This window comes from Schistocerca gregaria, chromosome 4 (genome assembly GCF_023897955.1).
Source record: "Schistocerca gregaria isolate iqSchGreg1 chromosome 4, iqSchGreg1.2, whole genome shotgun sequence".
NCBI classification, from domain to species: Eukaryota; Metazoa; Arthropoda; class Insecta; order Orthoptera; family Acrididae; genus Schistocerca; species Schistocerca gregaria.
In genome coordinates this window covers 561,325,805-561,351,498 of record NC_064923.1, presented here as the reverse complement: position 1 = coordinate 561,351,498, position 25,694 = coordinate 561,325,805, and the positions used below count along the sequence as shown (strand labels likewise).

Genomic DNA, 25,694 nt, shown 5'->3' with positions numbered 1-25,694 from the left:
GAGCAGTTGACCATGTCTTTTTATCATCAGTAGCACCTGTGGTGCGAGCACTGGAAAATCCAGTTTTTATATGCAGCATTTTGGAACATATTAGATACACATGCATACTGATTTGGCCAACAAACAGTTTGGCAAAATACATGGGTGATAGGGTTTAAAAATGAAATTTGCTTCATGTAAATAATTTGATATAATAATTATTCAACAGAAGGTAACATCCATACAATACAATCTTTTCGTAGTTGGCAGTATTATTGGTAATTATGAGTATATCCCACACCTTACACGTTTTCTTTAAAGAATTTGAGCCAACATTTCCTTATCTTCATTGCCTATTTCTCTTAGACTTTTCTTCTGCTCCCTTATCTTCCTGTGTCATCTCATGGAACAGTGTATGAGTGCAAGAGCTGAAGGATATAGGCTCTAAAGTTTTTCCTGTTAGTCCTGCAGTTTTGGTGAATTAAGCAAATAATCCTTATATAGGACTAATTTAATTATGTTGTTTTTCAGGGTATTTTGTTTGCTATAAATGTAAGCATGCTGGTCCTTGGGATATTATGGAGAAAGTTATACAACAGCACAAAAAGAAGAAGCCTTTTTCGAAATCTGAAAATGACATTTTAAAACATACCACTATTTCAAATGACAAAGTGAAACAGTACTGGAAGAATCTTGAAAATACCACAACAGCTCTTCATGATGTACCAGAATCTCAGCTACTCACTGAATTACGCTTATTTGACATAAATGTAAGTAAAGTAACAAATGAAGCTTCATTATGCATATGTGGTGTTATAAAACACATATGCTGAGGTTTCATATTATTATAATTTTTTCAGAATGTTCCATTATCAGTTCTTTTGCAATGTGGTGCAAGGATAGACTTGGAGGCCTCAAAATTGTATTTTCCTTTGCACAGTATTGAAGAAGAAATAGCAGGAATTAAAATACTTACAAGAACTGGTGAAGAAACCATTCCACATAGTGGTTGTGGAGGCTTTCTTAATCCACAGGTATCGAAAGGTGCAAAACATCACACAGTTGTTATTGTATCTTCAGTACTAGATGCTCTGGTCCTGCTTTCTCAGAAGCCAGCCTTTCATGTGCTGTGTCTCCCACATGGTAAGTTGCTAATTATTACTAACTTTGTTATGTTTATAATTATTAGTACTAATCGTTTCTGGTATACAGTAATGAAGAGTAATTGTGTAGATATACAGGGTGGGAGAAAATTCTACCAAAAAACATATAAAATTATTCAGTGGTGTTGGCTGAATACCATAATGAAAGGAACACATTATTCCTCATACTTTCGTATAGACTAATTCCAGGAATAAGAGAACCGTATTTGAGAATTGAGTCAAAAAACTTTGTAGTTTGTGAACCAGCTTTTAAAACAAGACCATCCTTTGCCCACTATGGTTCAGTACCTCATGTTCCTTTCTGCATCTACAAGTATACTATGTAACCCATTGTGTGGAATGCGGTGGAGGTTACTCAGTACCATTGCAAGACATTTCCTCTCCTGATCCACTTTCAAATAGAGCAGGGGAAAAATGACTGTCTAGGTGAGTGGGTGGGTGTTCGTGAGTGAGTGAGGGAGGTAGATTAATTCTCATGATCATGAAGGCTCATACAGGTGCTTGTTTGTCTTATCTTCATGATCCTTATGGGAAATGTACATTGGTGGCAGTAGAATTGTTGTGCAGTCGACTTCAAATGCCAGTTCTCTTTAATTTTCTCAATAGTGTTTCAAGAAAAGAATGTTGTCTTCCATCTAGGGATTCCTGTTTGAGTTCACAAAGCACCTCTGTAATACTTGCATGTTGATCAAACCTACTAGTAACATACTTCACAGAAGCTCTCCTGTAAAACTTGCAGAATTAGAACTCCTGAAAGAAAGGATATTGCGGAGACATGGCTTAGCCACAGCCTACGGGATGTTTCCAGAATGAGATTTTCACTCTGCAAGGTTCGCAGGAGAGCTTCTGTGAAGTTTGGAAGGTAGGAGACGAGGTACTGGCAGAATTAAAGCTGTGAGGACGGGGCGTGAGTCGTGCTTGGGTAGCTCAGTCGGTAGAACACCTGCCCGCGAAAGGAAAAGGTCCCGAGTTCGAGTCTTGGTCCGGCACACAGTTTTAATCTGCCAGAAAGTTTCATATCAGCACACACTCCGCTGTAGAGTGAAAATTTCATTCCAGAATTTTTTTCTACGTTATCTTGTATACTCCTGCACTCACTCGGTGATGACACCTTCCTGTAGACGATAGCATCATTAACAAGTAGCCAGAGATTGTTGCTCATTCTTTAAAACAACTTTCCAGATTATCTGCTACTGGGCCCCCATAACTAATATACTAATGTATTTATGAAAGCACTGCTTGCACAATCTGTATTGTCCCAGCTGATTAGCACTTGTCTTCAATGATTGGAACAGTTCTAGGAACCATGCTCCTTGTGGCATGATAAACAAGTGCTTCTTCCCTTTACATCCATTAGAATGAACTGAGTAGTTCGCTGTGATATCTGCAACTAACTCATTCAGGTTGTTTATTTCTTTGGGTTTTTGGGCATGTTTTATGCATTAGATTGATGGAGTCAGTGTTTAGGCCCAATCAGTCTGTTAATTAGCAATTCATAAACAGCCAGCCTCATTGAACTGTCTGTAAGCACTTATGTTTTATAATTTATGCAATATATTTTTTGTCCATTAACAAGTAACGATTACTGGGGAACCAAAAAATAAGGTTTAATTGATGATCTTAGTGTTCCCACTGTAAGTAAGTAAGTAAGTAAGTGAGTCTGCTTGTGCACAGTAGTGCTTATTATGAATATAAACATGGACCCATTTTTTTATCTGTCAATGTGCATGTTATGCTCTTTCTACCATAGGTATTACAGCACCACATTCTGAAACTGCAAACTTATGAATCATCAGGCTAATATCATTCCCTTGACAATCATGAGAATTAATCTACCTCCCTCACTCACTCACTACCTCCCACCCACTCCCTATCCCTTTCTCTTTCTAATTTGGCACACTAACTCCAAACTTCACATGTATCAGCACTCTGGAGTGTATAACCTCCTAGCTAAGATACGGAGATATGGAAAAAAATAGTATTTTTGCAGGCTCTACTGTTTAGACCTCTCTTAGGACATTCTTGTTGTGTGTGTGTGTGTGGGGGGGGGGGGGAGGGGGGGGTAGGTATCGGCCTACTTTATCACGTTTTGCAGGACATCGTACAGTTCACAGGCCATAAATGATTTTTCCACCCCCGACTTGTAGGCAGCCCTGCTCGACAGGTGTGTCCTGTGTGGGCATAGTAACAGCCTGTCTTATTGATTTACTTCGAAGAGCAACATATGTGTCAAGGAGCAAAATGTTGTTTTGAAACCTCGGACATGTAGGCTGCCCTGCATGACATGTTGTGGGAGCGGTATCGTGGCTGAGGAAAGCTTGACATGGATAGCAGGGAGGGGGATGGACAGACAGAGCAAGGGTATGAGGCGATGGACAGAGAGAGGGCAGGAGTGGAAGACAGAGGGAAGAGGACGGTGGAGGTAGATAAGAAGAGGGAAAGAAGGAGATCATCATGAGGGGGGGGGGGGGGCAGGAGGAGATGGGCAGGCAGAGTATGCAGGAGATGATGAATAGGGTGAGATGGGAGGGGGAAGTTTGAGGTGAGGAAGTGGGATGAGATGAGTAGGCACAGGGGAGGAGGAGATTGACATAGAGAGGGGGGACAGGAAGGAATGACCAATGGTGTGTGTGTGGGGGGGGGGGCAGGGGGAGCAGGGGGGGGGGGGAGTTGGCAGAAAGAAGGCCAGGAAAAGATGAACAGAGGTGAGACATGGAGGAGGTGGGTAGCGAGGGAGAAGGGATACTGGGGAGGAGGTGGTCAGAGAGAGGGGGATGAGGAGACAAGTAGAGAGGAGGGGCAAGGAGAGATGGCTCAAGAGGGGAGGAGATTTATGTCATGTTTGTGCAGAACAGTTATGTGGGTGAAGCTGTGAGGATCGGGTGTTCAGAAATTCCTGTTATAAACTTCTAGGATTTGTAGAGGGGAGTGCATACACAATATTTTAAATAGAAATCCAAGTCTGGAATGCTACAGCTGTTTGGAAACATGTTTTTGCTGGGTAGGTTTGCCACAGAGTACTCATGGGGTGGGGGGTGGGGTATTAAGTCAGATTGGTTGATGTCATTTGACATATATTTTACCTCTCTCACCTGGTTCAAGCCTCATTCATGTGTCTGTGAATGGTACTGGGAGCAACATCTGGTGCAAGGACAATTGCTCATGTACTTGTTGATGCGTTCTCTTCAACATGACACAGTGTGGCCTCTTCCAATTCAGGTGTGCTGTCTCTCTTTGGAGCCCCACAGTCATGCCTGCTGATAAACTTTCTTGAAGCCATTGTGTAATTGTGACAAAAAGGGTATGCAGTGGAGTTGGACATCTTGGAGAATCATCTTGATGAAGGTGGCGAGCAGCTCTTCCATTACAGTTATCTTTGCCATTCAGAAGGATCATTCCGGTATGTTCTGCAGATGTGTAACTCAACCATGTTACTCTGACACTCCCAGACACATGAATGAGACTCAAACCAGGTCAGAGAGGGAGGACAATACGCCAAATGATATCAACTAATCTGTCATAAACACCCCTCACCATGACTAACTTGTTGCAAACCTACCTAGCAAACACGTTTTTGAACGGATGCAGCATGGAAGTGGTATGTTTTTGGACGTGGGTTTCAATTCAAAATATTGCATACTCATTCCCTTCTACAAGTCATAGAAGTTGTAACGGAAATAGACGATTTGGCATTCTAATAACTAAACTTGGTTTTGTTAGCTGAAAAGCTAGAAGCCTTAGATAATAAAGATTTACAGCATAGTGAATACTTCAAGACTGTCTCCATAACTTTTATTACATACAGCAAATTGATTGTGTTTAGATTTTGAAATCAACTTCATTTAACTTCTTTATTTTCACGTACTTTTTTTAATGCTCTTATTTCTTTATCATAACCCTGTAAACACAAATAGGAAACTTGCTATTGTTTGCTGTCACTAGCCTGCAGTTTCTTTATTCTTCATGTTGGTTTGGGTAAGGTAAGGAAGCAATAGTAAACAACATGAAGGCTCTTTATCTGCCTTAGATAGTGTAACACAAGTAAAAACTGCTCACCTCCTGACAAGTAAAATACATTGATGTGTGAGAAGGAAAAGAGGCTGAAGACTTGACTGTATGTGTGTGTGTGTGTGTGTGTGTGTGTGTGTGTGTGTGTGTGTGTGTGTGTGTGATCTCCTTCCAGTCCCCATGTTTGATTTCAGTCAAATTTGGCACACAGACAGCACACTCCATGAATATAAGCACTGTTGGCTGTGTGATCCCTTGCTCCAGTAGGGGTGGAGCTATGAGCACAAAAGTGTTTTTGCAGCCCCTGTCATATAGGCTCCCTGCATGACAGGTGTGTGGGGTGTGAATAATATTGGGCTCCCTTATCGACCTGCTTTGCAGGGCAGCCTATCTGTCAGGCAAGAATTTGTTTTGCAGCCCCCATTGTGTAGGCTGTGCTGCACAAGTGAATTGTGGTTGCAATATAACCTGCATTATCAATCTATTTTGCAGGGGCTACACATGTAGATGACCATGACTGGAGGGTGGTTAAGATGGGTGGACAGAGAGAGGAGGCAGGAAGAGATGAATAAGGAAGGGGAGGAGAAGTTACTGGATTGGGAGAAGGTGGCAAAGGAGATGGAAAGGGAGACGGGGATCAAGAGGAGATGGAAAGGGAGAGGGGGGCAGGAGGAGATGAACAGAGATGGGGGAGGAGGAGGTGGACAGATAGAGGGGATGGGAGGAGTACATTGGTGGGAGAGGAGGAGATGTACAAAGACAGGTTGGTGGAGAAGTTGTGGTCCATGTATGTGACATACATGTGTGTGAGCGAAGCCACTGGGAAATGACTATATGTATATAGAGCAGATCGTATGTATGTATTTATGTCTATATGTCGGTCCATCCCTGATCTTGTCCCAAACACCTGTATCAATTTCAACCAAATTTGGCACACAAACAGCAAACTTAAAAACTATCAGCATTAAGGTCTTTATAACCTCCTAGATCCGATAGGGGCAGAAATAGGACAGAACATGTTTTTTTCCAACCCCTGCCAATAGCCTGTCAGAATGGGAGATGGAAGGGAGGGGGACAGAGATATGGCAGGAAGTGGGATGGAGAGATGAGGAGGAGGAGATTGGTACGGAAAGGGGGAAGGAGGAGATGAATAGAGTGAGGTGCAGAGGAAAAAGACAGGAAGAGGTGGATAGAGAAATTGGAAGAGGGTGAAATGGACAGAGAGAGGGGGTGAACAGGAGTTGGAGGGAGAGAGATGGGGAGGAGGGGTAGATTGACAGAGGGGGGGAAGGAAGAGGAGGTGGAGAGAGAGGGAGGGAAGAGGACATGGACAGAGAGGAGAGGGAAGAGGACATGCCCAGAAAGAAGGGGGAAAAGAGATGGACAGAGAGGAAGGCAGGATGGATGGGCGGAGGGCAGAGAGAGGGGGAGATGGAGATGGACAAGGATAAAGGATGAGGAGATGAGCAGAGGAGGGGTCGAGGAGGAGGTGGGTCAGAGCTGAGTGAGGAGGAAATGGGTAGAGAAGAGTGTATATAAAGAGTATATAAAGAAGAGTATATATAAAAAGTAGAGTGTGTGTATGTATATCTGGGCTCTCCTCCCAAACACCTGTATCGATTTCAGCCAAATTTGTCACACACAACAACAAACTATTCAAGTATCAGTTCTGTTTGGTTTGTAACATCCTAGCTCCATTAGGAGTAGAAACATGGGCAAAACTGTGTCTTTAAGCCCCTGCAATTTAGAGTGCCAGACAAGACAGGCTTGTTCTTTGGGAATATTATCAGCCTGCCTCATCGACCTGCCTTGCAGGGCAGCATACACGTCAGGCAAGGAACATTTTATCCGACATGTAAACAACCCTGCATGGCGTGTGTTTTGGTTAGTACAGCCCTACCTTATCCACTTGCTGTGCAGGGAAGCCTATATGACAAGAGAAACAGCAGTTTTCCAGCTGCCAACATTTGGGCTACTGTGCATGACTGGAGTGTTGTGTGGTAGTTGTATTGTCTGATTTATTGACTTACATTTGTAGATAGACACAGCTGAGCAGAGATGTGGGGAATGGATAGTGAGAAAAGGGGCAGGATGAGGTGGTCAGAGAAAAGGGGAAGGAGGAGATGGACACGGAGAGGGAGGGATATAGAAACCCATAGGAAGATAGACACAGAGAAAGTGATGGGGGCCTGTTGTGGGGATAGTGTCAGTGTGCTTTGCAGAGGCTACACCTGCGGATGGGCATGACTGAGGATGGATAGTGGGGAAGGGCGAGGATGAGCTAGACAGAGAAAAGGCGAAGGAGAAGATTGACTGACAGAGATAGGGAGGAGGTGGTGGATAGTGACGGGAGGAGGAGATGTACAGTGAGAAGAGAAAGGCGGTGATGGGGCAGAGAGAGGGGGAGGCAAAAATATATGCACTGTGTCTGTCAAACATGAACATAAGTGGAGTTCTGAGAAAAGTCCAACCAAATTTGCCACACAAACAGCAAAGTTCACAAGAATCAGCACTGTGGGGTTTATAACATCCTAGCCCAAATATGAGTGAAGATACTAGCAAACACGTTTTTTCAGTCCCTGCTGTATAGGCTGTCCTGCACAAATCTGTGTTGTGTGGTTTTAGTGCTGTAACTTTACCTATTGATTTTGCAGGGCTATATAAGTGGGTAGGGTGTCCCAAAAATGGAAATGAGCTATCGAATGAATTAGAAGACTGTTAAGCTCCCATTCAATGAGGCAGAACACAATGGCAAGAGTCTTAAAGTAACATCATTGCCTGGGTATTGATGATGATTAACACCAGCTACCTGTCCTTGAAGGTGTACGGATTGTTTTGGCATTTTTTATGCTGAAATCACTGAATTTGACTGTTGGAGCCTGTTTTTTGACGGGAATGTCATTAAAAAAACATAGAAATTTAAACAAACCATTATGTAGGGTAAATTATTTCTAAATTGTGTAGGCAGATTGCTTTGGGCCAGTTGGTTTGTTATGAAGCTACACAAGGTCACTTTTTTGCTATAATTATTCCCATGTGCCTTGTGCACAAACCAAATACATGCTATTGAAGCAGTGAGCTAATGTTTGATTTATCTTTCTACACAAAAAACATAAAGAAAGACAGATTTACGTAAATTTACTTTATGCTGCATGTAAATAGCAATGACGATTACATACATGGGGCAATCAAACCAGGATTCTTTGCACAAAATTTGGCCTTATTATGACAGCTTTGTAGTGTAAAGCAAGGGTGGTTTTTTTCCTGAAAAAAATCTAATGGTTGAAAAAGATTTATGCCCTTTTATTTGAAGAATTCAATTTAGAGTGTGTATGAAGAATTAGCCAAACAGGTATGGTATAAAGTTTTTCATTCTAAGTGATTCTGGAACAGCCTGTGTTATGAACCAAAAAGTGTATAACAGTACAGCAGAAAAAGATAATAGTGCAAATTCAGTAGTCTGTTATTCTTGCAACAATTATATACGTTAGGGTCATACATCATATGTGGACCAGCTTTATACTAGCACAAAGTTATATGAAGGATTGTTTGATAAGTGCATCTGTGTTATTGGCACAGTAATGAGGAATAGTAGAGGGCTGCCACAGGAATTGAAACAAGATAAACTAAGAGGGAGTCAAATGATATTCAAGAGAAAAAAAATGTGGTAGCACTTCACTGGACAAAGACTAGGTATGCGTTTGACCTGTCTAAAAAACACAGCATGACAAGTAGTATCAAAAAGGCAAAAAAAGTTGCAATGGTAGAAAAGTGGAAGCCTGACCTCATTCTTGATTATAATAAAAATAAAACTGCTGTTGACTGTGGAGATCAGTTGGTGACCGACTGTAATTTTCAACAGTAAACAGCAGAATGGTGGAAGAAGGTATTTTTTCATGTGTTTGTGATAGTTCATACTTGCTCTTCAAGGAATTTAGGTCTGTGTCTCTCAAACGAACCAGTTTGTTTACATTTATAGTGAAGCTGAGAAAACAAATTCTCAAGACTGCAGTTGGAGATTTTATCAAAACTGAAAAGCAGTATTCTTGCGTACAGGCTAACTGCAAGGCATTTCCTCACGCATGTCCCATTGTTAACAAGCTAAAAGTATGCTTCAGGATACTGCATTGTTTGTTCTGAGAAAGACACACACAGTACAGGCAAATGAGTTCGGAGTGAGGTCAGATGGTGATGTGAACAATGTAAAATATGGATTGTGTCTACCTGAGTGCTTCAAGCAACATCACATACAGGCAAAATTTGCTCGATGAAGAAAGTTACACAAGAGAGAGGGGCAGTGGTGATGGACATACAGGAGGGTGAGGACGGGAGGGACAAGAGTAGGGCAGAGGTGATAGGCAGAAATAGAGGAACAGGGAGAGATGCATGAGGCGGATGGAAGGTATAATGGGGGAGTGAGCAGGCAGGAAAAAGGGGGAAGAAGTAGCTGGGCAGAGAGAGGGGAGGAGGATATGGGCAGAGGAAGTAGGGAGAAAGATATGTTTGCAGATATGGTCTTCTCCGATAGATGGGCGCAGAGAAGATAGAAGATGAAGAGGTGGAGGTGGAGGAGGAGATAGGGAGACAGAGATAATGGCGTGCAGGAGATGAGAGAGAGAGAGAGAGAGAGAGAGAGAGAGAGAGAGAGAGAGAGATAGAGGAGGTAGAGGGCAAAACAGATAGGGGGAGGAGGAGATGAGTGTAATATATGTGTCAAACTAGTTCGTGAGTGAAGCCGTGGGAAATAGGAGAGTCCTTGACGTTATCTAACAATTTAAATTAAGTCCATATGTAACTTTACACAGTGCGCTTATCAGCTGTCTAACACTCAGAAACCTAAAGTCTGTGAGCAGTGTTGTTAACAAATCTCAGTTGGATCGCAGTGGCTACTGCAATCACCCCAAAGTTGTACCTTTTATTTTTACTTCTTTGTGTGGCACTGATTATGAGATAAAGGAGAAAAGCAAAAGCTTTTATTGACAGGTATACCTTCACATTTATTTAAGGTGTTTTGTAATTCTCCACATATTTACAGAATAGTTATATTTTGAAAATAGAAGATTTGGAGGTAGAAAAAAGTTTGTAAATGAAAAGCATAAGAATTTATTACAAAATAATCCTTCTCAGCACTCTCTCTGTCCATCTCCTCCTGACTTGGACCTACTGAACAAACAGACCCGAACTTTTTGACTCTGTAAGTGCAGAACAGGGAATCGGTGATCATAAGGCCGTTGCAGAATCCCTGAATATGGAAGTTAATAGGAATATAAAAAAAGGGAGGAAGGTTTATCTGTTTAGCAAGAGTAATAGAAGGCAGATTTCAGACTACCTAACAGATCAAAATGAAAATTTCTGTTCCGACACTGACAATGTTGAGTGTTTATGGAAAAAGCTTAAGGCAATTGTAAAATGCGTTTTAGACAGGTACGTGCCGAGTAAAACTGTGAGGGACGGGAAAAACCCACCGTGGTTCATCAACAAAGTTAGAAAACTACTGCGAAAGCAAAGAGAGCTTCACTGCAAATTTAAACTCAGCCAAAACCTCTCAGACAAATAGAAGCTAAACAATGTCGAAGTTAGCGTAAGGAGTTCTATGCGAGAAGCGTTCAGTGAATTCGAAAGTAAAATTCTATGTACCGACTTGACAGAAAATCCTAGGAAGTTCTGGTCTTATCTTAAATCAGTAAGTGGCTCGAAACAGCATATCCAGACAGTCCGGGTTGATGATGGCATTGAAACAGAGGATGACACGCGTAAAGCTGAAATACTAAACACCTTTTTCCAAAGCTGTTTCACAGAGGAAGACCGCACTGCAGTTCCTTCTCTAAATCCTCGCACGAACGAAAAAAATGGCTGACATCGAAATAAGTGTCCAAGGAATAGAAAAGCAACTGGAATCATTCAACAGAGGAAAGTCCACTGGACCTGACGGGATACCAATTCGTTTCTACACAGAGTACGCGAAAGAACTTGCCCCCCTTCTAACAGCTGTGTATTGCAAGTCTCTAGAGGAACAGTAGGTTCCAAATGATTGGAAAAGAGCACAGGTAGCCCCAGTCTTCAAGAAGGGTCGTCGAGCAGATGCGCAAAACTATAGACCTATATCTCTGACGTCGATCTGTTGTAGAATTTTAGAACATGTTTTTTGCTCGAGTATCATGTCGTTTTTGGAAGCTCAGAATCTACTATGTAGGAATCAACATGGATTCCGGAAACAGCGATTGTGTGAGACCCAACTCACTTTATTTGTTCATGAGACCCAGAAAATATTAGATACAGGCTCCCAGGCAGATGCTATTTTCCTTGACTTCCGGAAGGCATTCGATACAGATCCGCACTGTCGCCTGATAAACAAAGTAAGAGCCTACGGAATATCAGACCAGCTGTGTGGCTGGATTGAAGAGTTTTTAGCAAACAGAACACAGCATGTTGTTATCAATGGAGAGACATCTACAGACGTTAAAGTAACCTCTGGCATGCCACAGGGGAGTTATATGGGACCATTGCTTTTCACAATATATATAAATGACCTAGTAGATAGTGTTGGAAGTTCCATGCGGCTTTTCGCGGATGATGCTGTAGTATACAGAGAAGTTGCAGCATTAGAAAATTGTAGTGAAATTCAGGAAGATCTGCAGCAGATAGGCACTTGGTGCAGGGAGTGGCAACTGTATTGCGAATACATAGAAAGAAGGATCCTTTATTGTTATATGATAGCGGAACAAACACTGGTAGCAGTTACTTCTGTAAAATATCTGGGAGTATGCGTGCAGAACGATTTGAAGTGGAATGATCATATAAAATTAATTGTTGGTAAGGCGGGTGCCAGATTGAGAGTCATTGGGAGAGTTCTTAGAAAATGTAGTCCATCAACAAAGGAGGTGGCTTACAAAACACTCGTTCGACTTATACTTGAGTATTGTTCATCAGTGTGGGATCCATACCAGATCGGGTTGACGGAGGAGATAGAGAAGATCCAAAGAAGAGCGGCGCGTTTCATCACAGGGTTATTTGATAACCATGATAGTGTTATGGAGATGTTTAGCAAACTCAAGTGGCAGACTCTGCAAGAGAGGTGCTCTGCATCGCGGTGTAGCTTGCTCACCAGTTTCCGAGAGGGTGCGTTTCTGGATGAGGTATTGAATATATTGCTTCCCCCTACTTATACCTCCCGAGGAGATCACGAATGTAAAATTAGAGAGATTCGAGCATGCACGGAGGCGTTCAGACAGTCATTCTTCCCGCGAACCATACGCGACTGGAACAGAAAAGGGAGGTAACGACAGTGGCACATAAAGTGCCCTCCGCCACACACCGTTGGGTGGCTTGCGGAGTATAAATGTAGATGTAGACTGCTGTCTCAGTCCATCTTCTCCTGAATGCTCTCTCTGTCCATCTTCCCCTTGGCATTTATGTGTGATGTGTGGCTTATGAGCAGTCGCTCGACCACGCAATCCAAGTTTTCTCATCTCCTGCCTAACTGTCATGAACTTGCAGTGGTCCTGATGCAGTTTGGAATTCCTGTGTGATGGTCTGGACAGATGTCTGCCTATTACACATTACCCTCTTCAACTGTCGGCAGTCTCTGTCAGTCAGCAAACGAGGTCGGCCTGTATGCTTTTGTGCTGTACATGTCTCTTCATGTTTCCACTTCACTATCATATTGGAAACAGTGGACCTAGGGATGTTTAGGAGTGTGGAAATCTTGTGTACAGATGTGTGACACAAGCGACACCCGAGCACCTGACCACATTTGGAGTCCGTGAGTTCCACGGAGTGTTCCATTCTGCTGTCTCACAATGTCTAATCACTACTGAGGTCGCTGATATGGAGTACCTGCCAGTAGGTGGCAGCACAATGCACCTAATATGAAAAGCGTATGTTTTTGGGGGTGTCTGGACACTTTTGATCACATAGTGTAACAACTGAAATGATCATCTTGACCAGGTGCGAACAACCAAAGTCCATAGCGACATTGGTCCAGTGATAACACTAGAATAAATAAACTGTCAGGGTTTCACAGTAGCACTAGTGGTACAGTGCCATGGAGCTCTGAGAACACAGCGGTTATAGGAAGTGAGAGGCTCTGATGGAAACTGCTGGCTGCTCAATGTGGAATGTTCTTCCTGGTAGCTGATGGAGCAGTGGTGTGGTGTCCTGTTAGCATTTGCTTGGATCTGAGTAAAGAGTTGTCTGTGGGAGGTTGAGCCATGATTCAAACACACTGCAGGTGGAGGAACATAAGTGGGTGCTTGACGAGCACGTGACCTGCAAAAGCAAGCTAGTTCCCTTGATTGCAGTACTGCTGTTGCTGGTGTGCTCGCTGCCTGTGAATGATGATGGTCCCGTTGGTGGCAATTACTAGCATTTGGCCTGTCAAAAGCTTGTAATCAATACAGTGTCTACACATATGACATCTTAGCAAGGCTTGTAAACAGTCTCCAAAGGAGGACTACCTGCAGGTGTGGAGCAGACTATTTGATGGTCTTAGCATTGTGCCAAAAGGAGAAGTGGCCAAAGACCAATGGCCACATACTAGAATTATCAAGCAACAATATAGCTTAAGGATGAATTTGACATGAATCCACTGAAGAACCACACTTTTCATATATTGACCTCAACTTATCTCTCGTTACAGGTGTATGCATTTTTGATGTTACACATAACTGCAGTAAGTAATGTGAACACACATCCTTCAGTTGCTCTGTGCCACCGAGCAAAGTAGTGTGATGGTCAAAATACCAGACTTGCATTAGAGAGGAGTGATTTTCAAATCACCCCTAAATCAGTTAAGGCAAGTGTTGTGATGGGTCCTTTGAAAAAGACTTGGCCAGTTTCCTTCCTCATCCTTGTGCTATTCAAGCTTGGAGCATCATGTGTGTCAACATTTGTAATTATCTCTATGTCAATGGTATAGTAGTTCCCTAATCTTCCTTGCAATATACAGTTAATTTATATTACATGCAGTGATATTTTGGCTAGTAGTCATAGAGAGTTACATCTTATGGCAAGAATGTCAAACTGTTTCTTAGGAATTCAGTGGCAGCAACTTCCTGCCATTAGCTTATTCATGTGGAGGGGCCTTAATGTGCAGTAAATAACAACAATAATAATATATTTGAAATGAAATGCAGTGCAATGCAAAAAGGTATTGCACTTTAAAAAACTATCTGTTACTGGTGAGAGAAAATGATTCCTCCTGCTCATGTGTGTAAAATATTGCTGCTTTTGTAACTGATGTCACTAAAACACACCTGTGGGATTGATCTCAACCTGGAAGTAGCTGGTTAGAATCCTGGTGATAGAAATTTTCACCCTCAGTACTTGGCTGGTAAGGGTAGGATTGTTAGTGTCATGAAGTTCGTGATCACCAGACTTTGTGGCTTGAATTCTGAAACCTCTTTGCTGTATCTCATGAACTTTGCGCGTGTGATATTGTTGATGATGATATTTCTTTCATATGAAGATGTTAAACCCAATGGTTCCTTTGGTGCTACAATGGGACTAGCGATGTGCTAGTACTGGGTTTCAGCCTCTCCTTTCTCTCATTATCATGCAACACAACTACATTCAACAGATACACTAAAGACACAGCTTTCATTTTCTTTGTACAAAATATTCTGTGTTGTAATGAAAATAGCTTTACAATGTAACACACCTTATTTATTTGTTCGAAAGCTGTATCTTCATAATAACATTGTGAAATATCAAAAGATGGCTGCCAGTTGTGATACACAGATGTCTTTTGCCCACAAAAAGTACTTATTTAAATAGTGTTAAATTTAAATTTATTTTGTTTTGCTTATGTGCTGCACTGTCTGTTGTCTTTGCGCAATTGAATATTTGGTGTTCCTATTGTGTTTTTTCTTAAAAATAACCCATATCATCTGAAATTTCAACAAACATGAAGTATGCCAAAATATTGTGTGACATAAACACTGAAAATTCTGTTCAAGTTTTCTTAATAATACAGCTTTTGTTAAAACTAGGTAGCTACATGTTTTGGTACTGTGGTGTCTATTCTCATCACAAAAGTGTAATTAAATGTTTCTAAATGGTATTTCTCAACATATTTCTTATTGTTTACTGTAAGGGACAGTCCAATGAAAACTGAACACCCACCACAATAGATCCATGGAATGGTTCCATTCAAAAGTAATCACCACACAAATTAAGACATTTATCCCACTGGGAAACAAGATGACCAGTCCCTGTTTCACAGAAAACAGTAGGCCTCTGATGGATCCACAGTTGCAGCCAAATCTCGCACTTGCTGGTCCAGCTGAAACAGACATCCACACATGCCTTTTGTCAGGTTGCCAAAGATGTTAAAATCAAATGCTGAAAGATCCATTTTTTATGGAGGTTGTTGCAGTGTTTCCCAACCAAATCACTTGAAGCATAGCCTTGTGTATTTGGCAGTGTGGAGGTGGGATTATCATGCAAAAGGAAAATTCCGTCCAAAAGCAATCCTGGAAATTTTGCCTTTATGGCATATCCCAGTTTCTGCAAAGTGTCCTCATAGCACTGTGCATTGTTTATGGTTCCACACTGGAGGAACTTGATGAGCAGAGGCCCCCTGCAGTCGGGGGGTAGGTCATTATGAACTTACCGGAACTTTTGTGAACAACTTTGGGCTTCTTTGGCATGGGAGACGTGTGCTTTGCTGTTTGTACTGGGGCTGTCAGAAGGCTGTTGGAGGGAGTCATCCTTTTGCACAATAACACCCGCCCCCACACTGCCAATCAGATGAAGTCTACACTTCTGCAGTTTGCTTGGGAAACAATGCAGCATCCTACGTACAGCCCTGACCTTTCACTAAGTGAGTTGCACACCTTTGGTAACCTGACAAAAGACATGCTGTGAACATTGGTTTCGGTCGGACCAGCAAATGCAAGACTGGCTGCAGTTGTGGATTTGTCAGAGGCCAACTGTGTTCTATGAAGCAGGAAGTGATTATGTTGTTTTCCAGTGGGACAATTGTCTTAACATGCGTGGTGATTACTTTTGAATGGTATTGTTCTATGGTCCCATTGAGGTGGGTATTCGGGTTTTTATTTGACTGCTTCACATAGATGCGATATAGGACTAAATTTTCCAAGTTAAACTGTTTGAAAACCTCATCAAACAATCTTGGTAACATGAATTCTCTAAAAACAAAGCAATTCATTCTTCTGCCATATCTCTAAATCAGTTCCAAAAACAGTGGCAACCGCACAAAATACTTTCAGTGTCATTTCTGTTTACATATATCCAATTTTGTATCCTTGATGGACTTAATACATTCTTAAAAATTAATTTAATTCTTCTTTCAAAATTAACTGCGAGTGGGAAATGTGGTGTTTTTATGCTAGTGAGAGAAATTCTCTAAGCATATCTGATTTTACTTGAATGACACCATTCCAGCATGTTGGATTGGAAGAGGAGGAACAGAAGATGAACTTTATTGCTGGTGGCCTCCCAGTCTCCAGACCACACACTTTCTGACTTTTAGCTGTGGGATTACATGAAAGAACCCGTTTTTATCCACCCTTTGTCTGACACTCTTGAAAGTTTTCAACATTGCATCGTTGAAGCTGTGAATTTGATAACAAGAGACCATCTATTTCGTTTGTGGCAGGAAATGAAGCTCTGTTTTGATATTTGACATGTAACACATTATGCTCACATTGAATGCATAAAAATTTGAATTTTTCTCTTTCCAGGAACATTGGAATTGTAGTTCTTTTTTTTTGTAGTTTGGAAGCAATAAATGTTTGGAATCTGTTCCTTCTTTTTGAGCCCTGTAAATGTGAAAATACATTGAGAATTGATAGCAAAATTCTCAAAAAATTCTGACCAATAAAGCTTCAGATGAACAAAAATTACATATATTTTTAAATATATGTGGTATATAAATAGATATTTAAGATCTATACTACTACACAAAGAGAAGTTGATGTTACCAAAAATCACGAAAAGTTCTTGACCGATTTACTTCACATTTTTACCTGAAACTCTAACAAAGATTCATATGGATATATATATATATATATATATATATATATAAACAATAGTGTACAGGTTTTCTGTTAAAACCGAATGAAAAAAAGAAAATGCTGCACTTTGAAAATGTGCTGTTTACTTTTCTTTCTTGCAATCAGTTTTAAATATGATAGCAAGGCATTTAAACGCTCAGACAGGTTGTTTCTCCAATTTACACTGAAGTGCCAAAGAAACTGGTATAGGTGTGTGTATCTGAATACAGAGATGTGTAAACAGGCAGAATACGGTGCTGCAGTCAGCAACACCTATATAATACAGCAAGTGTTTGGTGCAGTTGTTAGATCAGTTACTGCTGCTAGAATGGCATGTTATCAATATTTAAGTTACTTTGAACATGGTGTTACAGTCAGAGGCGTGAGCGATGGAACACAGCACCTCCAAGATAGCAATGAAGTGGGGATTTTCCCATATGACCATTTCACAAGTGTCTTGTGAATACTAGGGATCTGGTGAAACATCAAATATGCGACATTGCTGTGGCCAGAAAAAGATTTTACAAGAACGGGACCAATGATGACTAAAGAGAATTGTTCAACGTGACAGAAGTGCAACCCTTCCGCAAATTGCAGCAGACTTCAATGCTGGGCCATCAACAAATGTCAGTGTGTGAACCATTCAACAAAACATAATTGAAATGGGCTTTCAGAGCTGAAGTCCCATTCGTGTACCTTTGATGAACGCATGGCACAAAGCTTTACGCCTCACCTGGGCCCATCAATACCAACATTGGACTGCTGACTGGAAATATGTTGCCTGGTCGGATGAGTCTCACTTAAAATTTTATAGAGCAGATGGACATGTACGGGTATGGAGACTACCTCGTGAATCCATGGATTCTTCATGTCAGCAAGGGACTGTTCATGCTGGTGGAGGCTCTGTAATGGTGTGGGGCATGTGCAGTTGGAGTTATGTGGGACCCCTGATATGTCTAGATACGACTCTGACAGGTGACTTATGTAAGCATCCTGTCTGATCACCTGCATCCATTCATGTCCATTAAGCGTTCTGAAGGACTTGGGCAGCCCTAGCAGGGTAATGCAACACCCCACACATCCAGAATTGTTACAGCAGAATGGCTACAGGAATACTCTTCTGAGTTTAAACACTTCCGCTTGCCATCAAACTTGTAAGACATCAACATTGTTGAGTATATCAGGGATGCTTTGCAACATGCTGTTCAGAAGATATCTCGACCCTCTTATACTCTTACTGATCTAAGGACAGTCCTGCTGGATTCATGTTGTCAGTTCCCTCCAACACTACTTCGGACATTAGTTGGGTCCATGCCACATTGTGTTGCGACACTTCTGTGTGCTCGCGGGGGCCCTACGTGATATTAGGCAGGTGTACCAGTTTCTTTCGATCTTCAGTGTATATTCTTTCTCCTTATTTACAATATCAAACAAAAACTGTCTGCCCAGGGGGTCCACAGCTCTTTCGTGGCTACGTGTGTGGCTCGCATGTGGCCTGGAGGTTTTGCAGCCTCTCATTCCTGCTGGGCTGCTTTTCCATCCCTGTGTCCCTTTATGATGACCTGGCTATTCCCTCAGTTCTGCTATTCCTTTACAGTCTTTTCTCACTTTTCCACTCTCCCTGTTTTTGACTTTTTCTGGTCCCTCTTGGGGTTTGACTTCCCTTTGAAAAATATTTCTGTAGCATGAGTCATTTGGGAAGAACTCCCTCCCTAGTGTCTAGTGTGGGTTTATCTCCCCTCTCCTTCTTCCCCCCTTCCTTCCCTGCCATAGCCTCCACCTCTTCCAGGTCACCAACATGGTAGCCAGACTGTGTAGAGGGACTGTTATGTACCCCATCAGGCTGAGCTCACTGACAACACAGGGATCACACTTCTGGTACCTGAGTTGTCACTGCTTTATGTATGTCTTGGAATGGCTGGCTTGGGCCAAAACCCTTTCCCTGTTACTTGGTTTGACCCAGGGCAGATGGGGAGACATTCACCACTGCTAAACCACTCTTTTTTGTTGCACACATTGAAGATAATTTTGGTGAAGTTGACTCCCTTAGTAAGATGTGAGGTAGTTCCCGCTCTTGTGCCAGTTAGTCGGCTTCCCTTTGTGCTTGTGTGCTTTTGGGAGACATCCTAGTGAGTATTACTCCTCACCAGTCTTTAAATTGACACAGAGCATTATTTTCACAGGGACCTAATTATCAGTCTGATGAGGAACTCTGGACTAATCTGGCATGACATGGCTTTCAGTTTTGTCTGGCAAGTGGAGAGAGGTCCTAAAACAATTGTGTTGATACTGACTCTTTTATCCTGGCCTTCCAGTAAAAGTTAAAGTTATGGTTTACTATTATGACAAGAAGCCCAATACTCCACCTCCCATGGGCTGTTTCTGGTTCTCCACTTTGGTCACATGTCTTCATGATGTGAGGCAAATCCCATTTGCAGTGACTGCAGCTGGCCTCTCTATGTTGGGAGTTCTTGCAACCCATTGCACAGGTGCATGAACTGTTCCGGCTCACATTATCCTCACTTTCCAGATTGCCCAATTTATAATAAGGAAAGGAAGATTCAGGAATTCAAAACTCTTGACCATCTGTTCAACTCTGAGGCCCAGTGGAAATTCGATAGTGTCAGCCTGGTATCTCCATTATCTACCTTTGCTTTTGTTGTGTCCTGTCCTCCTCTTCCTCCTTACCTCGATCCTGTCCCCCTTCCCTGTTCTCCTCCCTGGTGGTCCCCGTTCCGTGCCTTCAAGGAACTGCTCCTTCTCCTTGGCCAGAAAACCCTTTTCTCTGGCACCTACTGGGGATGGGGCTCTATCTCGGAGTTCTCCTCCCTGGCATCTCCAGGACAAGAAGTCTGTTACTTCAAGTTGGATGTGGGACGCAAACTCTGTGGGCCTCATGGTTGCTCATTCTCTTTTAGGTCTTGATATTGCCACAACTTGCTTTCTTCCTGACCACACCTCCTCTTGCCCTCCAGAGGAGGAGGAGGAGGAGAAGAAGAAGAAGAAGAAGAAGAAGATGATGATGATGATTTGTAAGTCTCAGGGCCAGCCCCCCCCCCCCCCCCCCCCTCCCGCCCTGCCCCTCTCCCTCACATCCCATGGCATGTTGCCACCTCCATCTCAATCAGGGTCCCCTCTCACATTCATGGATCTCGCTCCATCTTTATTAGTGACAGAGACTGTTTAGGAATAATGCTCAATTCTGGCTCATTCAATGCCCATTCAGACTGTAGTACTACCCTCTTCCAATGGAACTGTAATGGTCAGTGTCATCACCTTTGAGAATTGCGGTCTCTTCTTTCTCTCTACTCTGTAGCCTGTGTTGTATTACAGGAGTCTCATTTTATGGACAGTCATTCACTGAATCTTATTGGTTTTCATGCCTTCTGCTGGAACCCGGTCAGCTCTTTGCTGGACGTTGGTCTGCACAGACATTATTAGATCCTGGATTCCTCTCCAAACCACAATGGAGGTGATGCCTGATCTGATCCTTTGCAGAAACAATATGCAGTCTTTGTCACCCCAGACTGCCCTCCTAAGTTTCCTGCTCTTCTTGCCCTCCTTTAACAGTTCCCTCCTCCTGTCTTTCTCCTTCTAGATTTTAATGGCCATGACGCTCTGTGGAGTATTACTACAGTCATTGACTGCGGTAAGATTGTTGAAGATCTGCTGGCAGGGTTTGATCTCAGCCTCCGCAATACTGGAGCACCCACACAATGCAGTGTAGCACACAGCATTTTTTAATAATTTATCTTTTCATCTGTAGTCCTGGATTCCTCCCCTCCATTCAGTGGAGTTCACGACAATTTGTGTGATTGTGATCATTTTCCAATTGTCTTACTTCTTCTTCAGGATCATTCACCTGCATGCCCTTTCAGATGGGCATTTACTAATGCAAATTGGGATGCCTTTCCCACATGATGGCATTGATGGGTTCATACAGAGTTTGACCAGTGCCATTCTTTTGGCAGCTGCTTCAGTAATTCCCTCTTCCTTGGGTTTACCTGAATGGAAAACTGTCCCTTGGTGGATCCATGAAATTGCTGTGACTATTAAAGACTGCCATCATGCTCTACAATGCTAGAAATAGCATCCATCTCTCGACAACCTCCTGGCTTTCAAATGGCCTCATGCTTGGGCCTGTCATCTAATTAAATACAAGAAGTGGATTTGTTGTGGATGATATGTTACTGCTATAGGGCTGCATACTCCTCCTTCACAGGTATGGGCAAAGATCAGGTGCATTTTTGACCCATGTCCTCCTATAGATGTCTTGGGAATTTCCCTGAATGGTGTCATCCTCATTTTGCTCAGAATTTCGCCCAGGCCTCAGCATTGGTCCACTATCTGCTGGTGTTCAATCTTCTCAAACACCATCTGGAATTACTCCATTTGTCTTTTGTTCTCCATTACCTGCAGCCTTATAATGCCTCATTTAGCAAGTCGGACTTGTCAGGACCCTTGCTTTCTGCCCCGACATGGCTCTTTGACCAGAGTGCGTGCACAATCAAATGCTTCAACACTTATTGGTGGCTAGGCAATGTCATATACTTATTTATATTAATTGTCGCTGGAGTGAGGGGATATTCCCTTCCCAATGATCAGAAAGTGTCATCATTCTAGTTTTGAAACTGGGTAAACTGCCTCTTCAGATGGACAGCTGTTTGTCCAATCAGTTTAACCAATGCCCTCTGTAAGTTCCTTGAATGTATGGCGTGTTGTTGGCTGTATTGGATCCTTGAATCCCAGAACCTAATTGCTGTGTCCCATGGTGGCTTTTGCTGAGGCTGTTCTGCTGCAGATAATTTAGTCCACTTTATTGCCGTATGATTAGAATACTACTACAGAATTTGAATTAACAGAAACTTTGTAATCCTACCCATATGCAGATTAAAACTAGTTCTTCGTAGATCCAGCAGCAGGAGAGGTCTCTCTTATCCTGTATCAGCAGGAGAGGTCTCTTATACCGTGTGTACCAATAATCCCTACCAATTTACCCACTTATTTTAAATAACTTTAGTTCACTATCAAGATTTTGTTGGCAATAACAGTAAATAAGGCTTAAGGTCAGCAAATGGTGGGAAGAGGAGATGGAGATGGGGTAGGAGGAGACAGACATAAAGGGGGTAGAGGAAGAGGGGTAAAGGCATAAGAAGAGGAGGGGGGGGGAGGAGGAGGAGGGAGGAGGTGGTGGTGATGGACAGAGGGGGAGAGGAGGTGACAAGCAGAGAGAGCAAGAGGGCAAAGGAGATGGACAAACAGAGAGGAGATGGACAGAGGGGGGGGGGGGGGGGGAGGAGTAGTTTAGGATGTAGGTCCAGTTCCCATACACATTTAGCATTTTTGAAGCATTCCCGATTTTGCTATTGTCTATATATCAGAATTAGTTTATTTTTGCTGTTCTTCAATTGTAATACGAAGACATGTGCAATATCTTTGTAAAAGAGATCTGTGGGCGAATTAAACTACCACTACTACTATTACCACCACCACCACCATCACCACCACAATAAAAGTAGAATATGACAAGGAGCTCATATGTAAAGCTTATTACTGTTTCAGGAGGGTACAAATCAGGAGAGGTATAGTCTGAACTTGTAAATGTATACATTCCAATTGATCCAAAAACAGTCATCTTGTTATTTTTTTAGACCTGATATTGCGTGCCATTAACATGTTTAAATTACTCTGTGGCTCTGATGAAATAGTTAATAGCTAGTGGCTGTCCACTCATGCCAAATCATATATATATATATATATATATATATATATATATATATATATATATATATTTTTTTTTCCTGGCGAAGCAGCCGCTGGTTGCGAAAGCTCAAATTTTGTGTGTGTGTGTGTGTGTGTGTGTGTGTGTGTGTGTGTGTGTGTGTGTGTGTGTGTGTTTTTCCCCCTATTCATTGTGCCTATCTACCGGAACTTTCCCGCTTGGTAAGTCTTGGAATCTTTGTTTTTAAGATATATATGTTCGACCTTCTGCTGCTGACCACGGAATGTTGAATAGTAAAAGCTTGTCGTCTCTTGTAATAGATTAGAGGACACCCAATAAGCCCACTATCAAGCGATTTAAATTACTGGAATTATACACTGTATTTTGATTTTTATTTATGTGCTGTGCCTTCCCATCCCCCTTTTTTCATTTGACTACTAAAGTGTGTTTTTACTCTGTAGGTATTACAAGTTTACCACAGCTCCTGTTACCATTTCTTGAACGTTACAATAAGATTGTACTGTGGCTTGGAAATGAGGTTGGAGCTTGGGATGCTGCAAGGATGTTTGCTAAAAAGATGAGTGAGCGGAGGTGCTATTTTGTCAGACCAACGGAGAAACAAATTTCTGCTGCTGTTGCTTCAAACCTAGGTCAGGATTTGAAGGGAATTGTAAATACTGCCCAGCCTGTTTGGCACCAAGCAATTACAACTTTCTCTTCGCTACGAGAAGATGTTCTGTCAGAGTTACAGAACATAGATAAAGTAATAACCATTAATTATATGTGTGAATAAAGTAAATTGTGTATCTTATGGTAAAATGCATCTTTGTTGTTGTCATAGCTACAGATATAATTTTTGTTATTTATTAATAAACTGCAAATTTCCGGCCAATTACCACATCAGAATTTTTACCTACATCTCATGTTCCTTGTCTTCCAGGGTTTTGCCTTTCATCTGTGTGCTTTAAGATAACTTTTTCCTGTTTTCTGTCTTATTTTTTCATAAACAGAGCTATTATGAAAGCCTGAAGATTCACTCATTCCTTAATTTTTTTACCTGACTATCATTGTGTGCCTCTCCTGGTTTGAGCAGTTTCTGAGTAAATGTTTCTCTTGTGTCTTGCATAATGTCATTGTGAGTTTCACCTTTCATATTTTGTATTTAGATGTGCAGTATGTAACTGCTTTTTCTAATTTTATGTATTTATTTTTGTTTGTTGTGTTTGATAATATATTACAATTTTTTGGCAGAATTTGTTTTTGTTGTATCTTACATTTTTTAGGTCCAAGGTGTGAAATGGAAGAGGTTCCCAACACTCACAAAAATATTGAAAGGTCACCGACGTGGTGAATTCACTGTCCTGACAGGTCCTACTGGTAGTGGTAAAACTACCTTTGTGAGTGAGTATTCCTTGGATCTAGCCATGCAAGGTGTAAATACTCTTTGGGGGAGTTTTGAAATACGTAATGCCCGTTTAGCAAGGACAATGCTTCAGCAAATGGCGACAGTACCATTAGATACACACTTGGAACAGTTTGATTACTGGGCCGATGTTTTTGAAAAATTACCAGTTTATTTCATGACTTTTCATGGGCAACAACCAGTACGTGTTGTAATGGAAGCCGTTGAACATGCAGCTTATGTTCACGATATTGCCCATGTAATTATTGATAATGTCCAATTTATGATGGGAATTTCTGAAGAGCCACGAAACAGTGACAGATTTTGGAAACAAGACGCTATAATTGCATCATTCCGCTCCTTTGCCACAAAGAAGAACTGTCATGTTACTTTGGTTATTCATCCTAGAAAAGAGAGAGATGCTGATGACTTAACAACAAATTCTATTTTTGGTAGTGCAAAAGCTGCCCAGGAGGCAGATAATGTGCTTATAATACAAGACAAAAGGTTGACTTCTGTCAGAGGCAAAAAGTACTTACAGGTGAGATTGTAACTAGTGTATATAACTTCACATAAATACATTAAGAGGGTTTAATAACTTTTGAAATTGGACTAAATTAAGGTATCTGTTTATTTGAATTCTAGGTGGCGAAAAACAGATATACTGGTGATCTTGGTATGATGCCCTTGGAGTTTGACAAAGACAGTTTAAGTTATGGACATCACAAGAAAAAGAACAAAGATAAAGAACAGTAATGGAAGAACCATAGTGTATAACACATTAGATTTACTGTTGTGTCAAAATTGATACTTTTTAGCAGGCTATGTCATTGCTTGAAACAACCAGTACTTTTAGCAATAATTCCTTCAATAATATTTGTAACTTCCTACAAAAATAAAAAAGAGCTTACACACAAATGCAAAGTTCTTCATGGTAAACTTATTTTGATACACATGACTAAAAAAATTCATCATTAGAGTGGCATTGCACAGAGCTGAAATATTGATGTTGTACTTACAAGGAACCATGTTGAAACCATAATTCAACCAGTCTAAAATTGTTATCCATGGTTTCTTGAAATTACTCTATTTTGTTCTACAAGTCTATTATCAATAGTCTTATTCAGTCTCTAGCAACATTGCTATGAGTAACAAATTAGCCCATAGCTCACTGCAGTATAGATTTAGATGTCAACAACCAAAGCTTTATTCCAAATGAGCACCACATTTAAATGGAAAGCACACATCGCACTGGAATAATAATTTACAGTTGGTATTGATATGTTAGTAGTGGTATACCAGTAAACCATGGTTCTGTAGCCAGGAATGAAGCAGGAAATTAAAAATCAGTTATAATGAATTAACCATTTTAAGTGAATTTTGTGTTATTCAGGCAAATCTGT

At 41.5% G+C, this 25,694-nt stretch overlaps 1 protein-coding gene across 1 annotated transcript in view; it reads left to right on the top strand.

The window, feature by feature from the left end:
- LOC126267951 (mitochondrial DNA helicase-like) overlaps positions 1 to 25,223 on the top strand; it is a 48,218-nt gene extending 22,995 nt beyond the window's left edge. Inside the window, exons 2-6 of the mRNA XM_049973282.1 lie at positions 511 to 749; positions 840 to 1,122; positions 23,351 to 23,652; positions 24,173 to 24,832; positions 24,937 to 25,223. Coding sequence (XP_049829239.1) covers positions 511 to 749; positions 840 to 1,122; positions 23,351 to 23,652; positions 24,173 to 24,832; positions 24,937 to 25,047 — 1,595 coding nt within the window. The 3' untranslated portion in view covers positions 25,048 to 25,223. The remainder of the gene's footprint in view (positions 1 to 510; positions 750 to 839; positions 1,123 to 23,350; positions 23,653 to 24,172; positions 24,833 to 24,936) is intronic.
- Positions 25,224 to 25,694: the final 471 nt, after the last annotated feature.